Source organism: Mustelus asterias, chromosome 3 (genome assembly GCF_964213995.1).
Source record: "Mustelus asterias chromosome 3, sMusAst1.hap1.1, whole genome shotgun sequence".
Classification (NCBI taxonomy): domain Eukaryota; kingdom Metazoa; phylum Chordata; class Chondrichthyes; order Carcharhiniformes; family Triakidae; genus Mustelus; species Mustelus asterias.
In genome coordinates this window covers 155,033,976-155,058,418 of record NC_135803.1, presented here as the reverse complement: position 1 = coordinate 155,058,418, position 24,443 = coordinate 155,033,976, and the positions used below count along the sequence as shown (strand labels likewise).

Below are 24,443 nucleotides of genomic sequence, written 5' to 3'. Positions count from 1 at the left end.
TTGCAACGCAAGAGAAAGGGTGTTTAATTTTATCGGACGCCCAGCTGAGCAACTGCATAGCCTGAAGGGGGAGGTGATAGCTATGCTAAGGATTAAAGATTGCAAAAGAGAAAAGGAGTACATCTGAGCCCAAAAGCCAAAGCTGGGGATAATGCAATGGTCAAGGTACTTCCAAAAAGAGCAGGTTTGCAGCCCTGATAGGTAGGGCCCAATGAAGTAACCGTAGCAAGGTAACTTATGCTTTGGTAGATATGAAAGATTCATCGAGTTGGAAACATTATACACAGCTAAAATTGGATAAAGACTCTAAGAGACTTAATGACCACCGAACTAGTGGAGATCAGTGTTCATGTTTTTTTTAAACAAGATCCTACTTTCTCTGGTGACCCTCACTGACGAAATGAACACCACTCGACAATCACCAGGCAAGACTGTTCTCTTCCTGTTGGGGAGCACTTCAGCGGTCACGGGCATTCGGCCTCTGATATTCGGGTCAGCGTTCTCCAAGGCGGCCTTCACGACACACGACGGCGCAGAGTCGCTGAGCAGAAACTGATAGCCAAGTTCCGCACACATGAGGACGTCCTCAACCGGGGTATTGGGTTCATGTCACACTATCTGTAATCCCCACAGCTTGCCTGGACTTGCAGAATTTCACTGGCTGTCCTGTCTGGAGACAATACATATCTCTTTGACCTGTCTTGGTGCTCTCTCCACTCACATTGTTTGTACCTTTAAGACTTGATGAGCTGTAAGTATTCGCATTCCAACCATTATTCTGTAAATTGAGTTTGTGTCTTTATATGCCCTGTTTGTGAACAGAATTCCCACTCACCTGAAGAAGGAGCTTAAGGCTCCCAAAACTTGTGGCTTTTGCTACAAAATAAACCTGTTGGACTTTAACCTGGTGTTGTTAAACTTCTTACTGTGTTTACCCCAGTCCAACGCTGGCATCTTCACATCATGACCCTCACTGAACCATGGGAGGTGCTGACCAGATACATGGACAGGGATACCTGCTTACACCCGGGACAATACGTACAACTGTCCATAGGTGGAAGACGAGGATGGGTTAAAAAGCCCAACGTCTGGATTTCAGACCAAATGACCCCGACACTCATCAAATATACATAGTCACACCATCATGGGGAAGAACCCTTACAGAAAGCATGACTTGCATGTCCCTTCAGAGACCTGGAGCATCAATTAGGGTCAAAGACAAAGGTTGCAATTGGGCAAATTACACTTGGGACCCTGATAGTGGAAAAACACTCATGGGATGGCACTTCCTGAGAAAACAGCCTGCAACACCCTCCGTGTGAAAGTGGAAAGAGACTTGGAGAGACATTTGATTATTAGGAATATGACGAGCACACAGTATGGGAACCTGGACTTGGGGGCCAATACTGTCAAGAACATTGTACACAAGTGAGAGATAGACTAGGTTGTCAGGATGTTCGATGTTACAATCTTAGCACTTGTACCCGACGTCCCAAATTTGTGGAACTCCCCCAGAATGTAAAAATCTGATTCAATATATGCAACACCTTAGAACAGCATCTACATTTGCCAGAACATAATCAGTAATACTTTAAAATAAACCTGCAGGAAACAGTTTCTGCAGAATGCACTTTACCTCTGGGAACCATATAAAGTAATCCGCTAGAATTATATTTACAAAATTTCAAGTGAGAAATAATTTTATAGAAATGGTTTTAAAAGAACACAGTTACATTTTATATAAATAGAATCAGATTGCAAACAGTGTAAATGCACTCAGTACAAGTCAGTTCGGAAAACCCATAACCTTGCTACATGACGTAACCATGGTGTCGTTAGAGGTAATATTCAATATTTCAGGATTATTCAGAGTATTATATTCTAAGTGTTACAATCATCCAAGTACTATTGAATGGGCCAAGATCCAACTACAGGTAACCATTGATGATTATAATTATAGAATAGTCCCTGAATCGAGAATACATATGCAGAAGACGACAAGCAGTTTAGGGGAACATTGGAGGGTTAAATGGCAGTGCTAACTCAGTAGATAACACAGCACAGTTATCTGAAATAAACAGCTATTCCTCCTGGGTAGTCACAGAGTTCAGGAAAGGGCTACAGTTTGGAACCTATGGAACCAGGTACGCACTGACTGTCTTAGGTTTACAGGGAGAAGAGCTCCTGCAGGCCTTGGACAAAGTGGCTGCGGGAATGATAAATACCACCACAGCCCAAGCAAAGAGGAGAGCACGTGATAACCTCGCAAGAGACTTGATAGATAGTATCTAGGCTGACTTTGAGGGTTTAAGATTCTGGACTATCCCACGGCACTTATTCACCTCCCTGCACAAATTGAATTTCCTTAACATACACGAAAACCGGCATGAACTTGTGGTCTCTAGATTGTGTGGGGGACTGTTAAGGGGGTGATAAAATTTATTATGGCGGTCCCAAAAGATAACCCAGAAAAGGGAACCTTTCAAAAGAATTATGGGTTTGAATTCCTGGGGGCAGAGGAGGGGGGCTGGGCTTACCGGATCAAAGGGATTCATGACACGATAAGAGCCAGACATACATGAGCGCTGCTAAATGCTGTTCAGAATCAAAGCATCACATAGCATGTGCGTACATGTGACTCTTGAACCTTTGACAGATTACAGGAAGGTAACAGTCGACGTTCTGCCATTGGAGGATGCATAAAGCTGTACAGGTAGGCCCAACCCTGTGGTGTTTCACCACACCGAATACTGAGGTAATCTCTGGAGGCCTGCTCTGTGGATGCAAACATAGCTTCTGTCTGCAAGTAACTGATTCGTTAACAGTGGAAGAGTTTCACCTCTCTGGAGGACTGGCTACCCAAAGGATCTGGAACAACATCCTTAACATTGGCCAATCTGGCCAGGGGAGTATTCGGATGGGGGAAGAGAAAGGGAGAGAGGCCACAAACGATATGACCAAGGCTAACAGGAGGGAATAATTGTGAAAGGATTAGATTTATGAGAATATAGGCTGCAGGAAAGCGAACAGAGAGGGTTAAAGCCACAGCCAGGCTGAAATGTTAAAGTTTACTGCAGGAAGACAAACTGTTTACCATGAGTTGGAAGAATACATAAAAGTCTTTGTTTTCCTTGCCCCAAGTAAATCTAATCAAAAACCGAGGAATGGTCAAAGAGGAGATAGTTAGATCATAAGATACAGGAGCAGAATTAGGCTATTTGGCCCATCGAGTCTGCTCCACCATTCAAATATGGCTGATAAATTTCTGAACCCCATTCTCCCACCTTTTCCCCGTAATCTTTGATCCCCTTACCAATCAAAAACCTATCTCTGTCTTAAATACACTCAATAACCTGGCCTCCACAGCCCTCTGTGGCAATGAATTCTACTGATTCACCACCCTCTGACTGAAGAAATTCCTCCTCATCTCAGTTCTAAAGGGTCGTCCCTTTCCTCTGAGACTGCGCCTCGGATCCTAGTCTCTCCTACTCATGGAAACATCTTCCCAAAGTCCACTCTATCCAGGCCTTTCAGTATTCTGTAAATTTCAGTGAGATTCACCACTCCCCCAATCCTTCTAAACTTCCGCAAGTATGTTGTATTGCACTATATTGTATTGAATGTTGTTGAACAGAGAGACCTAGGGATGCAAGTACATAGTTCCTTAAAAGTGGCGTCACGGGTAGACAGAGTGGTGAAGATGGCGTTTGGCACACTTGCCTTTATCAGTTAGAGCACTGAGTACAGGAGCTGGGACATTATGTCACAACTGTACAAGAAATTTGTAAGACCACATTTGGAGTACTGCGTACAATTCTGGTCACCCTGCAATAGGATGTCATTAAACTGGAAAGGGTACAAAAAAGATTTACAAGGATGTTACCGGGACTGGAAGGCTTGAATTATAAGGAAAGTCTAGATAGGCTGGGACTTTTTCCCCTGGAGAGTAGGAGGATGAAGGGTGACCTTATAGAAGTTTATAAAATCATGAGCAGCATAGATAAGGTGAATAGCCAAGGTCTTTTCCCCAGGGTACGGGAGTCCAAAACTAGAGAGCATTGGTTTAAGGTCAGAGAGGAAAGATTTAAAAGAGACCCGAGGCAACCTTTTCACACAGAGGGTGGTCCGTATACGGAACGAGCTGCCAGAGAAGGTGGTAGAGACAGGGACAATTACAACACGCAACAGACATTTGGTCAGGTACATGGGTGGGAAATGTTCAGAGGGATATGGGCCAAAAGCAGGCAAACCAGACTAGTTCAATGTAGAAAACCTGGTCGGCATGGACGAGTTGGGCCAAAGGGCCTGTATATCTCTGTGACTCTTAATATTTCTTGAATCAACGTTGCAACTCCACCACCTTTTCCTTTCTGTCTGTCCTTCCTAAACACTTAATACAGCTCAATGTTTAGTTCTCATCCTTGGTCACCTTGAAGCCATGTTTCTGTAATGCCAACTATATCGTACCTCTTTAAATCTATCTGTGCAACTAATTCATCTATTTTGTTTCAAATGCTCTGAGCGTTCAGATACAAGGCTTTAAGGTGAGCCCTTTTAACCTTTCTTGTTCCGTACTATGTTTTTTTTTACTGTTTCCTTATCTGACCCTTCATTGTTCTGTCCATCACTTTCCTTTTTCTCCTGACTGTCTTTTCGTCTTGTTCTCGATTCCCCCTGCTCCAAATCCTTACATAGGATGCCCTGGTGGCACAGTGGCTAGCACTGCTGCCTCACAGCGCCAGGGACCCGGGTACAATTCCCAGCTTGGGTCACTGCCTGTGCAGAGTCTGCATGTTCTCCCTATGTCTGCATGGGTTTCCTCCAGGTGTTCCGGTTTTCTCCCACAGTCTGAAAGACGTGCTGATCAGATGCATTGGCCATGCTAAAATTCTCCCTACGTGTACCCAAACAGTCGCTGGAGTGTGGCGACTAGGGGTTTTTCACAGTAACTTCATTGCAGTGTTAATGTAAGCCTACTTGTGACTAATAAATAAACTGAAAAAGAAGTCACCACACTCTGGCACCATTTTCCCTCTATCGGTATGCAGTGAAAAGTATTGTTTTTTGCACATTATACAGACAAAACATACTGTTCATAGAGTACATAAGAGAGAAGGAAAGGGGAGGATGCAGAATTCAGTGTTAGTCATTGCTAGGGTGCAGAGAAAGATCATTGTTAGAGAATTTAAAAGTTAGAGTGCAGTTTTAAAAGCATAGAAGAGCAAAATATAGAATTAGAGGGTATGCTGGGGACAGCTTGCAAGAAGTCACCACGCTCTGTGTCTTGGGATACAGTAAAAAGTATTGTTTCTTGCGCGATACAGACTAAACATACCGTTCATAGAGTACACAGGGGAGAAGGAAAGGAAGGAAAGTAGTGTTACAGTCGCAGCTAGGGTACAGAGAAAGAACCTCGTTCCTTTTAGTTAACCTACCTCCAATGATGGTCCTGATGAGGGAGGCATGCCCGGGGCAGTCCACCAGTGTCACCTGCAGCCTGCTGTAGTCTCCGAGCGGCTTGAGGTGCTCCGGGACGGGCAGGCAGAAGGAGGAGAAGCCCAGGTCCAGGGTGATGCCCCTGTCCCGGCTCTGAGGGTTCTTGTCGAAGGCCGCGGTGGAGGCCGTGGTGCTCAGGGCCCGAGCCAGCGCCGTCTTGCCGCTGTCGATGTGACCCAGCACCCCCACGTTGAAATTCAGAGTCTCGTTCGCAGCCGCAGCCGCCGCCATGGTTACCAGGAGGCAGGGGGACAGTCAAAACCGGCGGACTGTCTGCTGTGCACCCACTTCATACCTTCCCCTGCCCCCTACAGGCGGAGCATTCAGTTCCGACTCATAATCCATTCCCCCCCCCCCAAGCAGAAATCAAAGCTGAGAAATACCTGGAATAATAAAAAACAACACATGGTGAAAATTCATTTAAAAAACAGCACAGTTAATGTAAAAAATACACAGAGAGGTTTTAAAACCTGAGTATCAAAAGCTGCTGAGAAACCAACCTTTTACAGATGCACCATAGAAAGCATCCTTTCTGGTTGTATCACAGCTTGGTATGGCTCCTGCTCTGCCCAAGACCGCAAGAAAATTCAAAGGGTCGTGAATGTAGCCCAATCCACCACGCAAACCATCCTCCCATCCATTGACTCTGTCTACACTTCCCGCTGCCTCGACAAAGCAGCCAGCATAATTAAGGACCCCTCGCACCCCGGACATTCTCTCTTCCACCTCCTTCCGTTGGGAAAAACATACAAAAGTCTGAGGTCACGTACCAATCGACTCAAGACCAGCTTCTTCCCTGCTGCTGTCAGACTTTTGAATGGACTTGCCTTGCATTAAGTTGATCTTTCTCTACACCCTAGCTATGACTGTAACACTACATTCTGCACTCTGTCGTTTCCTTCTCTATGAACAGTATGCTTTGTCTGTATAGCAAGCAGGAAACAATACTTTTCACTGTATATTAATACATGTGATAATAATAAATCAAATCAAATCAAAAACTTGCTGCTTATTCTCAGCATTTTCTGTTTACATTTGATGAGGCCACACCTGGAGTATTGTGCACAGTTTTGGTCCACTTATTTGAGGAAAGATGTAGTGGCATTGGAGGCAGTTCAGAGGAGGTTCACTAGATTGATTCCAGAGAGGAGGGGTTTGTCGTATGAAGAGATATTGAACAATTCAGGCCTATACTCTCTGAAACTTAGAAGGAGGGGAGATCAAATTGAGGTATACAAGATGACAAAAGGTATGAATAAATTAGACATGGAGCGGATGCTTCCTCTTGTGGGGCATTCTAGGATGAGAGGTCATAGTGTTCGGATAAGGGATAGCAAATTTAAAACAGAGTTGAGGAGAGACTATTTCTCCCAAAGGGTTGTGAATCTGTGGAATTCGCAACCCCAAAGTGCGGTGGATGCTGGGACAGTGAGTAAATTTAAGGAGGAGTTAGACAGATTTTTAATTGATAATGGGTTGAAGGGTTACGGGGAGAAGGCAGGAAAATGGGATGAGGAGCATATCAGCCATAATCAAAGGGCATGGTGGACTCAATGGGCCGAATGGCCTAATTCTGCTCCTGTATCTTATGAACTTATGAACTTCTATTTCTGGAAATACACAGCATCTGTAAAGAAACAAGATGGATTGCAGAGAGTTTGACAGCACAGATTCAGCCCAACAGGTCCATTTCGCTGCAGCATTTGCCCCTGTCCCAGAAATGCATTCTGTAGTGAGCACTAGTTGAATAGTTTCATATTTGTATAGCCATCTTTATTCCTGCTCAGCTTTGAGGTTAACGTGCAGGTTCAGTCGGCAGTTAGGAAGGCAAACGCAATGTTAGCATTCATGTCAAGAGGGCTAGAATACAAGAGCAGGGATGTACTTCTGAGGCTGTTTTAAGGCTCCGGTCAGACCCCATTTGGAGTATTGTCAGCAGTTTTGGATCCCAAATCTAAGGAAGGAGGTGCTGGCCTTGGAAAGGGTCCAGAGGAGGTTCACAAGAATGATCCCTGGAATGAAGAGCTTGCCGTATGAGGAATGATTGATGACTCTTGGTCTGTACTCGTTGGAGTTTAGAAGGATGAGGGGGGAATCTTATTGAAACTTACAGGATACTGCGATGGCTGGATAGTGTGGACGTGGAGAGGATGTTTCCACTAGTAGGAAAAACTAGAACCAGAGGGCACAATCTCAGGCTGAAGGGGCGATCCTTTAAAACAGAGATGAGGATGAATTTCTTCAGCCAGAGAGTGGTGAATCTGTGGAACTCTTTGCTGCAGAAGGCTGTGGAGGCCAGGTCATTGAGTGTCTTTAAGACAAAAATAGATAGATTCTTGATTAATAAGGGGATCAGGGGTAATGGGGAAAAAGCAGGAGAATGGGGATGAAAAAAAATCAGCCATTATTGAATGGCGGAGCAGACTCGATGGGCTGAGTGACCTAATTCTGCTCCTATGTCTTATGGTCTTATCAAGCACCAGCCTCCCATCCATTGTCACTGTCTACACTTCACGCTGCCTCGGAAAAGCAGCCAGCATAATCAAGGACCCCACGCACCCTGGACATACTCTCTTCCACCTCCCAACGGAAGAAAGATACAAAAGCCTGAGGTCACGTACCAACTGACTCAAGAACAGCTTCTTCCCTGCTGCCATCAGACTTTTGAATGCACCTACCTTATATTAAATTGATCTTTCTCTATACCCTGGCTATGACTACATTCTGCACCCTCTCCTTTCCTTCTCTATGAATGGTATGCTTCGTCCGTACAGCGTGCAAGAAACAATACTTTTCACTGTATCCCAATACATGTGACAATAATAAATCAAATCAAATCAAATTGCTATGGCATTTCAAGTGCTTGTCTAAATGCTTCTGCAATGTTGTGAGGGTTCCCATCTCCACCACCCTTTGAGGCAGTGAATTCCCACCACCTTCTGTGCAACATTTTACAGTTTTAGGGTCTAGTTGTTTTTACATAATAGCTTTTTGCATGTATTAAAGTTTAAAGTATGTATTGTAAAGATGATATAAATTCTTAAATTATAAATGTGAATTTTAAAATATCAGAATACTTGATTAGAGTATAATAATCTTTCAGAGCCATAAATGTCCTCTAGTGCAACAAGTCACAGTATTCTTTGTAATTTAATATAAAGTTATTCTCCAGTATGTTCCTTGGACTGCTGAGGGTAAGGCTGTGATTGACAGTGCCATTGCCCAATCACAAACGAACATGAACAGCCAATAGTAATACAGGGAAACTGTACTTCCGGGTGTTTAGACCCGCCCCTTAGCGACGGAGCCGGAAGTCGGTGACACCAAACCTGCTGGGGGGCGGGCTGTCCCGCTGATTGACCAATGAACTGAACGACTGTGTTGACTGACGGCTCGTCGGACCAATCGGCGCAGAGGGCGGGCGTTGCCCCGCACCATGGGGTTAGTTAGGCCGGTGTTGTCGCCGCCGCCGCGCTTGGTAACACGCGCCGCCACTCAGGAGGCCAGCGGATTAGAGTGAAGGGAGGCCGGGGAGAGAGAGATAGCGAGCAAAACCAACCCAACCCAACTCAGCGCCGAGCCATGAAGATCGAGGAGGTGAAGAGCACCACCAAGACCCAGCGGATCGCCAGTCACAGCCATGTGAAGGGGCTGGGCCTGGATGAGAGCGGCCTGGCCAAGGTGGCGGCCGCCGGGCTGGTGGGCCAGGAGAACGCCAGAGAGGTGGGTGACTAGCAGGGGCCCTCTCACCGCCTGCTTCCAGCGGCTTGGAACATAACCCCCTCCCCCAAACACGTAGGATCAACTATAAAAACAAGAGGCTGCATTCCTGTAGCGCCTCTCACTAAATCAAGGCTTCTCCCCTTTCCAGTCAAATTAAATACATGATTCACTAGATTGGGCCGAATGGCCTCCTTCTGCCCCAACGGCTTATAGTCTGTGGTTTTTTTCACTGTATCCCAATACATGTGTTTAAAGTTTATTTATTAGTGACACAGGTATCCTTACATTAACACTGCAGTGAAATTACTGTGAAAATCCCAATCAAATCCAAGTCATAGAATCCCGACTGCAGAAGGAGGCCATTCGGCCCATCAAGTCTGCACCGACCACAAACCCTCCCAGACCATAACCCCATGCATTTACCCTAACTAGTCCCCCTGACACTAAGGGGCAATTTAGCATGGCCAATCCACCTAACCCACACATCTATCGCATCAGCGTGAAGTCTACTGCACATCTTTCGCATCAGTGTGGAGGGGGGCATGTCCTCCACTACGCATCCCGAAGTCGATGACTGTCTCCTTCATCAATGGGAGTCAGACCTAGCACAATTGTTGCCAATCATTTCAGTTCCAGGCATCACTGCTGGAGTTCCTCCGAATCCTGCAATGTAGGAAACCTGACCCATTTTATGCAGAGCAAGATCCCTGGAGGCAGCAGGACATAGAAAATAGGAACGGGAGCAGACCATTCAGCCCTTCGAGCCTCATCCACCACCACTCATTCTGGTAATGGCTGATCATCAAATTCAACATCCTGATCCTGTCTACACACCGCCCCCCACCCCCCAAATATCCCTTTAGTCCCAAGAACTATATCTAATTTCTTTTTGAAATTGTGCAATATTTTGGCCTCAGCCACTTTCAGTGATAGTGAATTCCACAGATTCACCACACTCTGGGTGAAGAATTTCTCCTTGCCTCAAAAGATGTACGGGTTAGATGGTTGGCCATGCTAAATTGCCCTTAAGTCAGGGGATTCGCAGGGTAAATATGTACAGTTACGCGGACAGGGCCTGAGTGAGATTGTGTTGTGCAGGCTTTATGGACCGAATGGCCTCCTCCTGCACTGTAGGATTCTGTGATTCTCCGTTTTAAAAAGTTTACCCCTTATCGTCAAACTATAACCCGTAATTCTGGACTCCCAGCATCGGGAACATTTTTTTCTGAATCTACCCTGTCTTCATAGAATCATAGAAACCCTACAGTGTAGAAGAGGCCATTTGGCCCATCGAGTCTGCACCGACCACAGTCCCACCCAGGCCCTACCCCTATATCCCTACATATTTACCCGCTAATCCCTCTAACCTACACATCTCAGGACACTAAGGGGCAATTGTTTTTAGCATGGCCAATCAACCTAACCCGCACATCTTTTGGACTGAGGGAGGAAACGGGAGTACCCGGAGGAAACCCACGCAGACACGAGGAGAATGTGCAAACTCCACACAGTGACCCAAGCCGGGAATCGAACCCAGGTCCCTGGAGCTGTGAAGCAGCAGTGCTGACCACTGTGCCACCGTGCCGTCCATACTTCGTCTTACTCTGTTATAATTTTATAAGTTTCTATGAGATCCCCCCCTCTCTTCTAAACTCCAATGAATATAATCTTAACCGATAGTCCTGTCATCCCAGGAATCAGCCTGGTTGGCTGCACTCACTCTATAGCAAAAGCATCTTTCCACAGAGAAGGACACCAAAACTGCACACAATACTCCAGGTGAGGCCACCCCAATGCCCTATACAATTGCTGTAAAACATTCCCATTCCTCTACTCAATTACTCTTGCTATGAAGGCCAACATACAATTGGTCTTCTTTACTGCCTGCTATACCTGCATGCTTACTTTCAGCGACTGATGCACAAGGACATCAAGGTCTCACCGAGTATCCACCTCTTTCGATTTACACCCATTCAAATAATAATTGCCTTCCTGTTTTTGCTACCCAAGTGGACAGGTAAGAAAGGTGGCCAAGAAGGCATTTGGGACACTTGCCTTTATTAGCCAAGGCATGGAATATAGAGTGATGGTCAAAGGTTATTTTTGTGATTCGAAGCCTGTGACCAATGGTGTACTGCAGTGATCGGTGCTGGGTCCCTTACTGTCTGCAGTGTACATTCATGATCCAGATGTGAATGTGGGAGGTACGGAAAGCAAGTTTGCAAATTACATGAAAATTAGTGGTGTGATAGATGGCGACGAGGAAAGCCTTAGATTACAGGATGACATAGATGGGCAGAACAGTGGCAAGTAGAAATTAACCCTGAAAAGTTTAAGCTGAGGCACTTTGGGAGAACTGACAACACAAGGGAATATACAGTGAACTATAGGACGAAAGGAAGTACAGAGGACCAGAGGGACCTTGGGGTGCATATTCAAAGATCCCTGAAGGTAGCAGGACAGGTAGATAAGGTGGTTAAGAAGGCATATTGGACTTGCCTTTATTACCCGATGCATAGAATATAAGAGCAAGAGGGAATGATGGAGCTGGAGCACTGTATGCAGTTCTGGTCGCCACACTAAAGGGGCAGAGGAGATTCATCAATATGTTGCCTGGGCTGGAGTGTTTCAGCTATGAAGGGAGGCTTGCTCGGCTGGGGTTGTTTTCCTTAGAGAAGAGAAGGCTGGAGGGGTGCGGGGGAGAAACTGATTACGGTATACAAAATTATGAGGGATGTAAATAGGGTCGATAGGAAGAAACTCTTCCCCTTAGCAGAGGGCTCAATAACCTGGGGTCATAGATTTAAGGTAAGGGGCAGAGGATTAAGAGGGGATTTGAGGAAAAACTGTTTCACCCAGAGGATGGTGGGAATCTGGAACTTACTGCCCAAAAAGGCAGAGACAGGAATCCTCAAAACATTTAAGAAGCATTTAAATGAGCACTTGAAACGCCATAGCGTACAAGGCTACAGGCCAAGTGCTGAAAAATGGCATTAAAATAGATAGTTGCTTCATGACCGGGGCAGACACTGGCTGAAGGTCCTCTTTTTGTGCTATGAAACTCCATGACTGAGAGTGCTGCCCTGTCCAAGGTGCTGTCCTTCGGATGAATTAGTAAAGGATGTAAGGCTGATGTAAAACTATTTGAAGAGGGACAGGGAATTATCCTGGCGACATGGCCAAAACACTACCAAAAATGAATGAGAGACATTGCATTATTGTTTGTGGGACCTTTCTGTGTGGAAATTGGCTGCCGCAGTTTACATAATTTACATACTTTCATGAGTGTATTTCATTGACTGTGAAGCTCTTTGGGCATCCTGCGGATGTCAATCATGATCATGGTTTCAGTGAGTTTTTATCTTTAGAGCCAGTTTGTCAATACTCCTCTCTCCCATCATTCTGCCTGTCATCTACATTTTGAGGAGGGGTCTCTACATTGCCTTTCTCCCAAACTTGCCACATACTCGTCTCTATTGTGGATCTTACCCAAATCCAATTTCAACTCTCGAGGAGGCTCCCAAGATGCAGATAATGGTCCATACCTTCCAGGATATCGCCATTGATCTTAATCTACGGAGAGGTTTTTTTATTCATTTGTGAGACATGGGTGTCGCTGGATGGCCAGCATTTATTGCCCATCCCTCGTTGTCCTTGGATGGCAGTTGAGAGTCGACCGCATTGCTGTGGCTCTGGAGTCACATGTAGGCCAGACCAGGTAAGGACGGCAGATTTCCTTCTCCAAAGGACATGAGTGAACCAGATGGGTTTTTCCAACAATCGGCAATGGTTTCATGGTCATCAGTAGATTCTTAATTCTAGATATTTTTTATTGAATTCAAATTCCACCACCTGCTGTGGTGGGATTCGAACCCAGGTCCCCAGAACATTAGCTGAGTTTCTGGTAATAGTCTAGCGATAATACCACTAGGCCAGCGCCTCCCCAGGTGTTTGTCTGTGGGAGCTGGTTGGAAAAGGCCCTTGGTTTTCCAGATATTTAATGAAAGGACCATTTTTTCATGTGCTTCAGAGAAAGAGTCAGCAATAACTTCAGTTCCAGAATAAGTGCGCACACAAGTGTCATCTCGGTGTTGAACAGTTTCCTGTATGGGCTGCTGCCGTACACCTTTCTCCACCTTGCCTTTGCCTGCCCGCCAGACATACCTTGGTGTGCCTTGTTGCCATCCGGTGGCAGAGGTCCCTGGTGGAGGGCTCTCGATGTGGGAGTCCTCCCCCATACCATCAGGGACCTGGGGTAGAGGGTATTGCATGCAGCAGTCCCATGTAACCATAGGTTTCATTGGTTCACAGACTCCCAACATGTACCTTTTGCAGTCTTGTGGATCACGTATTTGCAAGTTGTCCGAGGCTACATCCCTTTTTTAATTTCCTGAAAAATCTGTTACTTTTTGTTGCACTTCAGCCCCAAGCTCCTGATCTTCAGGCACCCCTAATGGAGGTGGACATCTCCATGGGCCTGCACCTGGACCTAGCTAAGCTGGCCATTAATAGGTCCAGGTGGTCAAGGGGGTTGTCCATCCCGACTGTTTGTCCCTCCTTCGGATCTATATTGGCTGTCGGGTGTCCCTGGAAAGGGAGAACGTGGTGTCTGCTGGCACCATCGAGACCCTCCGTGCCGAGTGGGTCCAGTGGAAACTGGGATGCATTATCCATCCCTTTAATCACATTTTGTTTTGCTGTTTTGAGTTTTCTTTGAGACTCTATTTAAATTGATGCAGTATCCCTCCAGGAAACTGCATTTTTAATTTATCCCACAGTTTGTTAATTTGATTTATTTGATTAATGAAAATCAGCATACTGAAGCTCAGTGAGGTTGGTGAAGTTTTATATTGAAGGTGCTGGATGATGAACATTTTTCCAACTGTTCTGTAGATAATCTCCATGCCTGTGGGTGCAGTATTGCAGCAAAGGAAATCGAGAAGAGATTTGGTGTCATTCTGGAGCAGACAGGGTGGTGCCAAATTTCTGAGGGCAATCTAATTTAAGGATCATACTTCATAAGACTTTGCAGTTGGCAGAATCAAAGGCTTTTAAAAAAGGCCATGTGCAGCGGGTGCTACTGTTCCTTGCACTTACTGAATTTGCTGTGAAGATTGTCTATGGTGTCCCTCGATGGGCAAAAACCATACAGCAACTCGAGAAGGAGATCCTAACCACTAGAAGAGAGTCCAAAGACATGGAGATCCAATTAATCTTAATGGCAGAGCCAGAGCCACCTTTACAGAAATATTCCCAGAATGGGGTGGCACGGTAGCACAGTGGTTAGCACGGCTGCTTCACAGCTCCAGGGACCTGGGTTTGATTCCCGGCTTGGGTCACTGTCTGTGTGGAGTTTGCACATTCTCCTCGTGTCTGCGTGGGTTTCCTCCGGGTACTCCGGTTTCCTCCCACAGTCCAAAGATGTGGGTGTTAGGTTGGTTGGCCAGGTTAAAAATTGCCCCTTAGAGTCCTGAGATGCGTAGGTTAGAGGGATGAGCGGGTAAATATGTGGGGGTAGGGCCTGGGTGGGATTGTGGTCGGTGCAGACTCGATGGGCCGAATGGCCTCCTTCTGCACTGTAGGGGTTCTATGCTGATGATTTCTATGAATCACGGCTGCAGTCAGTGATCTTTGGGAACAGACTTTGGTAATTATTAGGAGGAGGGGATCTGGATGAGATGATTTTCAAACACAGCCTTATCTTTTCTGCTCAACAGCGACCATGTTTTGAACAGCCTGGAGATTGGGTGGGTGGGTGGTGGTGGGGGTTGGAGGCGGCGGCAGGTGGGTGGTGGTGGGTGGGTGGGTGGTGGGGGGGGGGGTGCGGTGGGTGGTGGGGGGGGATGGGTGGGGGGGGCAGGGTTGGAATGGGAAGGCGCAGGTGCTTGTCCTCAGAGCCGACTCTGCTGCTCCTGCCCCACAAGGAGTTTTAACAGGAATAATTTCTTTTAACACTTTCGTTGGCCCCTTCTGACCTGTTGGCACCTCCCATCATGGTCTGCCGCAGACTGCAGATAATCGCTCATCTGAGGTCCAGATACATGTAACCTATTGGTGGCAGTAAGGAGTTGATATCCTGGCTGGTGGGCACCCTTGGTAAAATGATGCAACAACATAGCGCCTGCCCTTGCTGCTTCCTTGGCTAAGCAAACCTCACACTCCACTCAGCTCACGCGTGGATGGAGTCTCAGACCATGCTATTTTATATGAGTCAGCAATTTTACTCCGACGTATTGTTAGTCTTTTGATTATTTTCTGAGCCTGTACATGACATTTTCAATCCATCTAACTGGACATCACTCCACCCCCATCTTGTTTCCCGATCTCTATCTCTGGGGATATGTTTAATAATTTGAAGTTATTTATTAATAGTTTTGTTGCCCCAACTTAAATAGTTAAATGAATTGTACAAAATTAATTTGCAGCTAAAATGCAAATTGTGAAGTGGCATGCCTTGTTCTTCTACACTGTACTTAGCTACTGTACTTAAACCCCAAAAAACTATCACTATAAAGTTTAGAAAAAAATAAGGAATGTGTGGATCCTCACTGAGGGGAAAGTGATGTAGTTTAGACAGCATAATTTCACACTAACTGCAATACAATTTCTAGGATATGTTAAGGTCACAAATAAAAGTACTGACTTTTGTTTTTTCCCTTTTTTTCTGTAGGCTTGTGGGATTATAGTGGAGCTGATTAAAAGTAAGAAAATGGCTGGCAGGGCTATTTTGTTGGCCGGACCTCCAGGAACTGGCAAGGTACAGTAACCAGTTGGCTCAGCAGTTAGCTATGTTCGAAATGCCGAGGGGATTTGGCCTCCTTCATCCCTGCGTTTTGAGTTTTATAAATGAAAGACTTCTCCAATTTGGCTTCCAATTAGTCCAGAGCATTTGATTCTCGCTGAGCTAATCCAATAGAAAAATGTGCGGTTCTCAATGTCTGAATTCATTTTACATCTGGCTGCGGCCTGCAGTGTGCCTTGTGAATGTTTCCAGTACTCAGTGGAAATTACCACCATTGACACGTGAAGCTTGGCTCATTTATAGAATCCAGCGCGATGTAAGTCTTGCTTTTTTGACGTACAGCAGCTTTGTTGTGCTGAGATATTTGAATTTTCAAAAAAGAATTGTTGGTTGAACTTTAATAACTATTTTAATAACTATTTTAATATAAAATATTTTAATATAAAAAATTTTTAATAATTATTTTAATATAAAAAAAGATTAATTTGCTGTCCCTAGTTTGACTTTCCCTTTAATGCTGCACAAGAGTGTTCAGTGAATGTGCTTTATTTTCCTATAGACAGCCTTAGCTCTGGCCATTGCACAGGAGCTGGGAAACAAAGTCCCATTTTGTCCCATGGTGGGAAGCGAAGTCTATTCATTTGAAATCAAGAAAACTGAAGTATTAATGGAAAACTTCAGACGAGCAATTGGTGAGTACGATATTTTAAAGCATTTCTTTGTTTGCATCTTGCAACTACTAGAAAGCTTCTGGTATGGCACTAAATTCTGGCCGATTTTATATAGGAAGTTATATAATTTAGAATAGTTCAGTAATTTTAAGGGAGAGTTCCAAAGAACAGTGGCTGAACTGTTCGGCTTTAAAACATATAATACTATTCTGTTTAGCAGCACAGTATTGCTGAGAATCTCTTTCTGAGTTGTTTTAAGTGCTCCAGAAATCCCATGGGAGAGATATTGAATCCTTTAATTCCGTTTCACGTGTGGAATCTTGAAACTGACAGTAGCCTGTGGATGCTCTGACCAAGTGCATCTTTAGTTTGTCTGCATCTGAAAACTTGACACTGCAATACTTTGTAATCGTACGTGTATTTGTACATGTACAGGGGTGGCACGGTGGCACAGTGGTTAGCTTTGCTGCATCACAGCGCCAGGGTCCCAAGTTCAATTTCCAGCTTGGGTCACTGTCTGCGTGGAGTTTGCACATTCTCCCCATGTCTGCGTGGGTTTCCTCCGGGTGCTCCGGTTTCCTCCCACAGTCTGAAAGACGTGCTGGTTAGGGTGCATTGACCCGAACGGGCGCCGGAATGTGGCAACTAGGGGATTTTCATAGTAACTTCACTTGCACTATTAATGTAAGCCTTACTTGTGACTAATAAATAAACTTTATTTGCTGAAAGTTGATATTGATCACAATGAGGTGTAAGTTTGTAAGTCAGATGTGTGTGGTTTAATTCTCTCTCGATTATTTTGCTTATATTCTGATGCCCAATGTGATTATTCACTACTAACTCAAGCAAACTCAGAAGCAGGAAGTAGGCGAACAATTTAGGCTTAATCTTCACACACAATGTGATGGATACGTGGACAGGGAGACAGTGGGGACAAATTCAAGAGGGAGTTGGATAATATTGTGTAGGAAAGGCAATTAATAAGTTTCTCAACTCCACTCTCCTGCCTTTTCCCTGTAACCTTTGATTCCCTTACCAATTACGGCACGGTGACACAGTGGTTAGCGCTGCTGCCTCATAGCGCCAGGGACCCGGGTTCGATTCCTGGCTTGTGTCCCTATTGTGTGGAGTATCACATTCTCCCCGTGTCTGCGTGGGTTTCCTCCGGGTGCTCCGGTTTCCTCCCACAGCCCGAAAGACGTGTTGGTTAGGGTGCATTGGCCGTGCTAAATTCTCCCTCAGTGTACCCGAACAGGCGCCGGAGTGTGGCGACTATTGGATTTTCATAGTAACTTCTTTGCAGTGTTAATGTAAGCCTACTTGTGACTATTAAATAAACTCAATCAAGCACCTATCTATCTCTGTCTTAAATACACTCAATGAACTGGCCTCCACAGCCTTCTGTAGCAATGAATTCCATAGATTCATCACAGTCTGGCTGAAGAAATTCCTTCTCATCTCAGTTCGAAAGGTTCTTCCCTTAATTCTGAGACTGTGCCCTCGGATCCTCGTCTCTCCCACTAATGAAAATATCTTCCCCACATCCACTCTATCCAGGCCTTTCAGTACTCTTCAGTATCTTCCCTAAAGGACATTGGTGAACCAGATGGGTTTTTCCGACAGTCGACAATGGTTTCATGGCTATGATGAGACTCTTAATTCCAATTTTTAAAAAAATTCAAATTTCACCATCTGCCATGGTGGGATTCGAATCCGGGTTCCCAGAATATTATCCTGGGTTCCTGGATTATTAGTCCAGTGACTATATCACTATGCCACCGCCTCCCCTCGAAGACTTACAATCTAGTGAAGAATTTGGCAACACCACAGAAACTGGGGGATGTTTCATTTGTGGATTTAGTTGCAAACATTCGGACTCTCCACAATCCCAAGCCCTCAGTTATTGTCCAGCGGTTTAAATTCCATGTTCCTTTTTGTGAGGCGGGACACTCTGTAGCTAACTTTGTTGCTGCATTACGTCAACTCACTGAACGTTGAGTGTTTGGGGCAGTGGTAGAGGACATGCCCCAAGACAAATTAGTCTGTGGCATTAATGAGGACAGCGTACGGCTGGTTGTAGCCACTCTGACTTGAGAAAGCACTAGAAATTTCTCAAGGTATGGAAATGGCTGCCAATAATACCAAAGATATTCAAATGGCCAATGGTGGTGCACAGATGGGTGCAATGCATCAAGTGAGGAAAGAGGCAGAAACACAAGGGCAAACGCAGTGGAATGTTTCGTGTGTGGGGAGACTCACTATGCAAATAATTACAAATTCATGGACACTGTTACAGTTGCAAAAAAAAGAGGCATTTGGCTAAAATGTGCAGGGGTGCTCTGAGCAATTCAAAGGCTGGGCAGGGAAATTCAAGTTCAAAGGAGCTTCAGTCGGCTGCGCACCACCTGGAAAGCACAGAGCTGGAAGAGGAGTGCTCTTACAACATGTTCAGTGTGAGTGAGCTGAGCGCAGAGCCTGTCTGCCAAAATAAAAATCAGTGGGAAAAAATAAAAACAGGTGGACACAGGAGCCTCTACATCAGTAATCACAGACGAAACCTGCAGAAAGACTTGGGGCTCTAGGCAGGTGTCTGCCCTCACTCAGGCAGGGATCAAATTACGGACTATACCATTGCTTGGAGCTTTCGAAGTGGACGTTATATAAAACAGCCACGAAGCAAGAGCACGACTCCTGGTGGTAAAAGGGGAAGGGCCGAGTTTACTAATGCGTGACTGGCTCAGTGAAGTTCAGTTGGACTGGGCTGAGATAACGCACACACAGGTGATAGGATGTCATTCAGAAACATCCTGAGGTTTTCAAAGATGAACTGGATGCGTTGTATGGTCACTGCAGGTAAACTGCTTGTGGACCCTCAGGCTACTCCTCGCTTTTCAAGTCCAGTTCAGTGCTCTGTGCCTTGAAAGGTAAAGGAGGAGGAGTTGGAGCCGCTGCAGAGGCTTGGATTGATTGAGCCCATTCAGTTCTTGCGCTTGGCGACCTCAGTTCTCACCTGGATTTACTGCATCCACATGTCAAAGCAAGAGTGGGAAGGAGACAGGAAAAGCAGAAGGAAAGGCATGACCACCATGCTGGAGAGACATTTCAGTTCACACGACCTACTCCTGCATGCACAAGCCCAGCTCCACAGCGACAAGCCTCACCACTGGAATAGTAAAGGTTAAAGGTGAATCAAATAGAGGTTTCCGAAAGTTATGGAAATTCAAGAGGTATCATAGAGAAAGATTGTTGGCATTTTCTGATTATGAACAGAGAGAAGTCTCAGCACCAGGTTACAGTCCAACAGGTTTATTTGGAATCACGAGCTTTCGGAGCGCTGCTCCTTCATCAGGTGAGTGGAGAGGTAGGTTTCAGAAACATGGCATATATAGACAAAGACACGATTGCAAGATAATGGTTGGAATGCGAGTATTGACACACACATCAAGTTTCTACAAAGATGCAAGAAAGCAGACAAGATCCCGAAAGGACGACAGATACGCACATTCCAACCATTATCTTGCAATCGTGTCTTTGTCTACGTATGCCGTGTTTGTGAAACCTATCTCTCCACTCACCTGATCAAGGAGCAGCGCTCCGAAAGCTCATGATTCCAAATAAACCTGTTGGACTTTAACCTGGTGTTGAGACTCCTGACTGTGCCCCCCCCCCAGTACAACACTGGCATCTCTCCACATCTGATTATGAACACAAGGAAGTTAGAAGAATTCTTCCCACTCCACACTATTAGTACATGGAAAGCTCTTTCCCAAGTGCCTATTGAAGCACAGGTTTATAACTTTTCTTGTACATTATTGTACTCTAGCAATATAAAGGGTGGGGCAAAATTATTTTAAATTGTTAACGTTTCTTGCAATTCTTGTTGCCTTTGTGTCACAGAAGGTTCCTATTCCATGGTCAATGCGCTGCCAATTTCCAGTGAGCCACCTCGAGATGCGAGGAGTAAGCCAGACTGACACCCGGCAGATTCCTGGAGGCTGGGATCAGTAGCTTGGCCGTAGAGATTTCAGTCACGGAGCCACCTTCTGCCACTGTGCGCCAAAAGTCATTGCTCCACAGTGTTGCCTGGGGATGTTGCTTAATCTCCCCAACAAAGTAAAAGCAGTGTTGACCCATTGATTCTGAGAAAAATGAAGTGATTGGCTTTGACTACCCTTTATGTAGCTGTCAAATTAAAAACTCGAGGAGAAATAAAAGGAGAGAAGCCCACAATATTTCCTTGAAGTGATGACGTGCCCTGTCAGAGGTTTCAGTAATTCAAGCTCACAGATGAAACCGTTGTCAGCATTGTTGTCAGGTTGAGAGATAAAAGCAGTGGAGTTAAATCGCTTATACAGCCAGCCTCATTGATAGACCGGCGCATTTTCTGAATGTCAGAATGGTGGAACTTTGCGAACAAATAACGGGCCTAGTGAAAGATTGGGATGTTTTAGTGGAGCATCTCTCTGTCGCTTTCAGCCTCTGATCCACCTGGTTCGGACTAAATCCAGCTATTGAGCAAATCTTCCAATGTTATCCTAAGATGCCAGAAGCAATGTCGGTGTTTCTAAAAGGATTGTGAAGTGTGGTTGCCATAAGCTTGACTGATAATAACAACCTTTGATAATTAAATTCATAATTGTCCCCGATTTTCCCCATATGACTCAGGTTTTTTAAACACATCTTCCCTGAAGATGTCGGTTCATACAGTGGTAAGATTACAAACTAAGAATCCTAGCACCTGGTGACTTGCCATTCACGACATGAAACAAGCACAGGAAGCGTAGGCAGGGCACAAGACCACTAATAGAAACACAACCAGGCTTGATCCTGCCTTCATCTGACCACCTTTATGTCACATCCATGTGTACTTTCCAGTAGATGTTGTTGGATTCTGATTGAGAGCAGAAACACTGCGATTTTACTTTAGTCAGACTAGCCCAGGAGTACCTATTGTACAGCACAGAGCAGCATTTCGAACCTGGTACCTTTTGGCTTTCTTGCTATAGTGTCGAGCTAATTTCTGTGTGCTCTGTGCCTTATCCTTAATTACCGATGAGCATTTCTTCTTGGTTTAGGGGAAGCACTTTTGCTTTTCGCTGTTTTGCCAACATATTGGAATCCAAATCGAAACTGCATACACATTTGTAATTGACTCTAGTCATGTATTACTTTGTTTCTTCCCTGTCTGAATGGTAAGGGTCTGAATTTCCTCAGCTGTTGTGCCAGATTACTGCTACAACCCTATTCGTGGTCCAGTAAAGGGATCTGGGAAGTCATCAGAAATGTGATGCACTGGGTTCCGTGCTGAACCGTGATTTCCTATTCACTTAAGCTGGGGTACAGGTTAAAATCCGATCTTCTTCAACACTAAATCCTTTTTTATATCTGGAGTATTGCGCACAGTTTTGGTCTCCTTATTTGAGGAAAGATGTAGTAGCATTGGAGGCAGTTCAGAGGAGGTTCACTGGATTGATTCCAGAGATGAGGGGTTTGTCATGTGAAGAGAGATTGAACAGTTTAGGCTGATACTCTCTGGAATTTAGAAGAATGAGGGGAGATCATATTGAGGTATACAAGATGATAATAGGTATGGATAAAGTAGATGTGGAGAGGATGTTTCCGCTGGTGGAACAGTCCAGGATGAGAGGTTATAGTCTTAGGATAAGGGGCAGCAAATTAAAAACATAGAGTTGAGGAGAAACTACTTCTTCTAAAGGGTTGTGAATCTGGAATTCGCTACCCCGAAGTGCGGTGGTTGCTGGGACAGTGAGTAAATTTAAGGAGGAGTTAATCAGATTTTTAATTGGTAATGAGTTGAAGGGTTATGGGGAGAAGGCAGAAAACTGGGGATCAGGAGCATATCAGCCATGATCAAATGGCGGAGCGGACCTGATGGGCTGAATGGCCTAATGCTGCTCCTGTAACTCATGAACTTCTAAGGTCGTGGTGATAGTGAGACACCCGTGACTGCAGCATAAACGCATCTCTTTAGCAAACCTTTACTGGATGACAAACTTGGCAATGATTCTTGTATTAGTGACAAACACTCGCTGCTCGCCCAGGATCACAGAGGAAGTGAAGACTCTAATTTTTTGAAGCAAAGGCATCTTGTAGTTTTCTTTTCTGTTTTCTTCCCCCCACCTAACATTTATTTGATTTATTGGCTGCAATTAACATTTCAAATGTTTTTTCAGGCCTAAGGATAAAAGAGACTAAGGAGGTTTATGAAGGCGAGGTCACAGAACTGACCCCTTGTGAGACGGAGAATCCCATGGGTGGTTATGGAAAGACAGTCAGCCATGTTATCATTGGGCTAAAGACAGCAAAAGGCACCAAGCAGCTGAAGGTATGGAAAATTATATGTATATATTCATCATGCTAAATCAGGAGTGCTGGTCTATATTTTTAGCAAAGGGTAAAGTTCGGGAAAGAGGCTGTATGACTTTTTCTGATGTGAATATGTTATCTTTCAATCTGTTGCCAACCTGGGATGCGATCTATAAAATAAATCACTGCAGAAAATGTAGGTTACCGGCTACAGTACAGTTATATCGAGTGATGTCACAAAGTCATTTGACAGGTTTCAGAAATGTCACGTAATTCGACCCGGATTTGAGGGAATGTTGGGCATTGTTATTGCTGTGGACCTTTGTCTTTATCGAAGTTGGGTCATTATGAACTTGGCTTGTGTCCAGAGACAGCGTTTTGTGCTGTATAACTCGAGGGTGTAATCCTGATGGGTACAGATCTGACAACAGCAATTGGAGGCAATGACTTAGAATAGAACACCAAAAACTCTCAGACAAGGCCACTGGCTTGTAACCTCATGGGAAAGTGGATGGAGAATGCTTTGTTTTTAATCCAGGAAAACATTTGAAGCTTGAGCAATAAATTCAAATTTTATTTACCCAGTCACTGACTTTTACCTGTAAGTAGAGTAAATGGTAGAATCTGACTGAAATGCAAATGTGCAATAAATTATATATATTCAAAGACAGAATTTGACTTCCATTAGCATAACCCAGTTGTCCTATTCATTTGTACTAACGTGCAATATAGACCAAATGTGAACATTATGAGCACCTTGATTTTTAATAAAGCAGCCTGGCCCTTCATAGTGTCAGTTTACGTTTACTTTATCAGAAGCCGTATGTGGTACTGACTTACGAAAGCATTTCTGGTCAGTGCTTCCATTGATTAAGAATGATGTGGAGTTGCCGGCGTTGGACTGGGGTGGGCACAGTGAGTAGTCTCTCAACACCAGGTTAAAGTCCAACAGGTTTATTTGGTAGCACGAGCTTTCGGAGCACTGCCCCTTCATCAGGTGAGTGATGAAGGTGAGTGACTCATCTGATGAAGGGGTAGTGCTCCGAAAGCTCTCCCATCTGTCCTTCACTCTTTAGAAAGTACTGTCTCTCTGATTTAGGTACCCAAATGACCATTCTTCACGTATTCCTAGACAGTGTTTGCAGATTATTTATCACAACCGAGCCTGATACCTTCACACAGTGCCTGAACACTCATTTCATCAGGATTCCCTGCATCGTGATGAGGAGAATGAACACTGTTGCTAGAGCAGCAATGAACTGTAGCACTATCTGAGATCAGGCAACTTAGAACAGAAGATTAATGATTTGGATGAGACTATAGGAGGCATGGTTAGTAAGTTTGCAGGTGACACCAAGATTGCTGGCATAGTGGACAGTGAAGACGGTTATCTCAGATTGCAACGGAATCTTGATCAATTGGGCCAGTGGGCTGACGAATAGCAGATGGAGTTTAATTTAGATAAATGTGAGGTGATGCATTTT

At 44.9% G+C, this 24,443-nt stretch overlaps 2 protein-coding genes across 2 annotated transcripts in view; one reads left to right on the top strand and one right to left on the bottom strand.

Moving 5' to 3' along the window:
- eefsec (eukaryotic elongation factor, selenocysteine-tRNA-specific) overlaps positions 1–5,795 on the bottom strand; it is a 362,154-nt gene extending 356,359 nt beyond the window's left edge. Inside the window, exon 1 of the mRNA XM_078209988.1 lies at positions 5,436–5,795. Coding sequence (XP_078066114.1) covers positions 5,436–5,727 — 292 coding nt within the window. The 5' untranslated portion in view covers positions 5,728–5,795. The remainder of the gene's footprint in view (positions 1–5,435) is intronic.
- Positions 5,796–8,903: 3,108 nt separating this feature from the next.
- ruvbl1 (RuvB-like AAA ATPase 1) overlaps positions 8,904–24,443 on the top strand; it is a 53,218-nt gene continuing 37,678 nt past the window's right edge. Inside the window, exons 1-4 of the mRNA XM_078209989.1 lie at positions 8,904–9,219; positions 15,890–15,976; positions 16,521–16,653; positions 22,827–22,978. Of these exons, the coding sequence (XP_078066115.1) occupies positions 9,079–9,219; positions 15,890–15,976; positions 16,521–16,653; positions 22,827–22,978 (513 nt within the window). The 5' untranslated portion in view covers positions 8,904–9,078. The remainder of the gene's footprint in view (positions 9,220–15,889; positions 15,977–16,520; positions 16,654–22,826; positions 22,979–24,443) is intronic.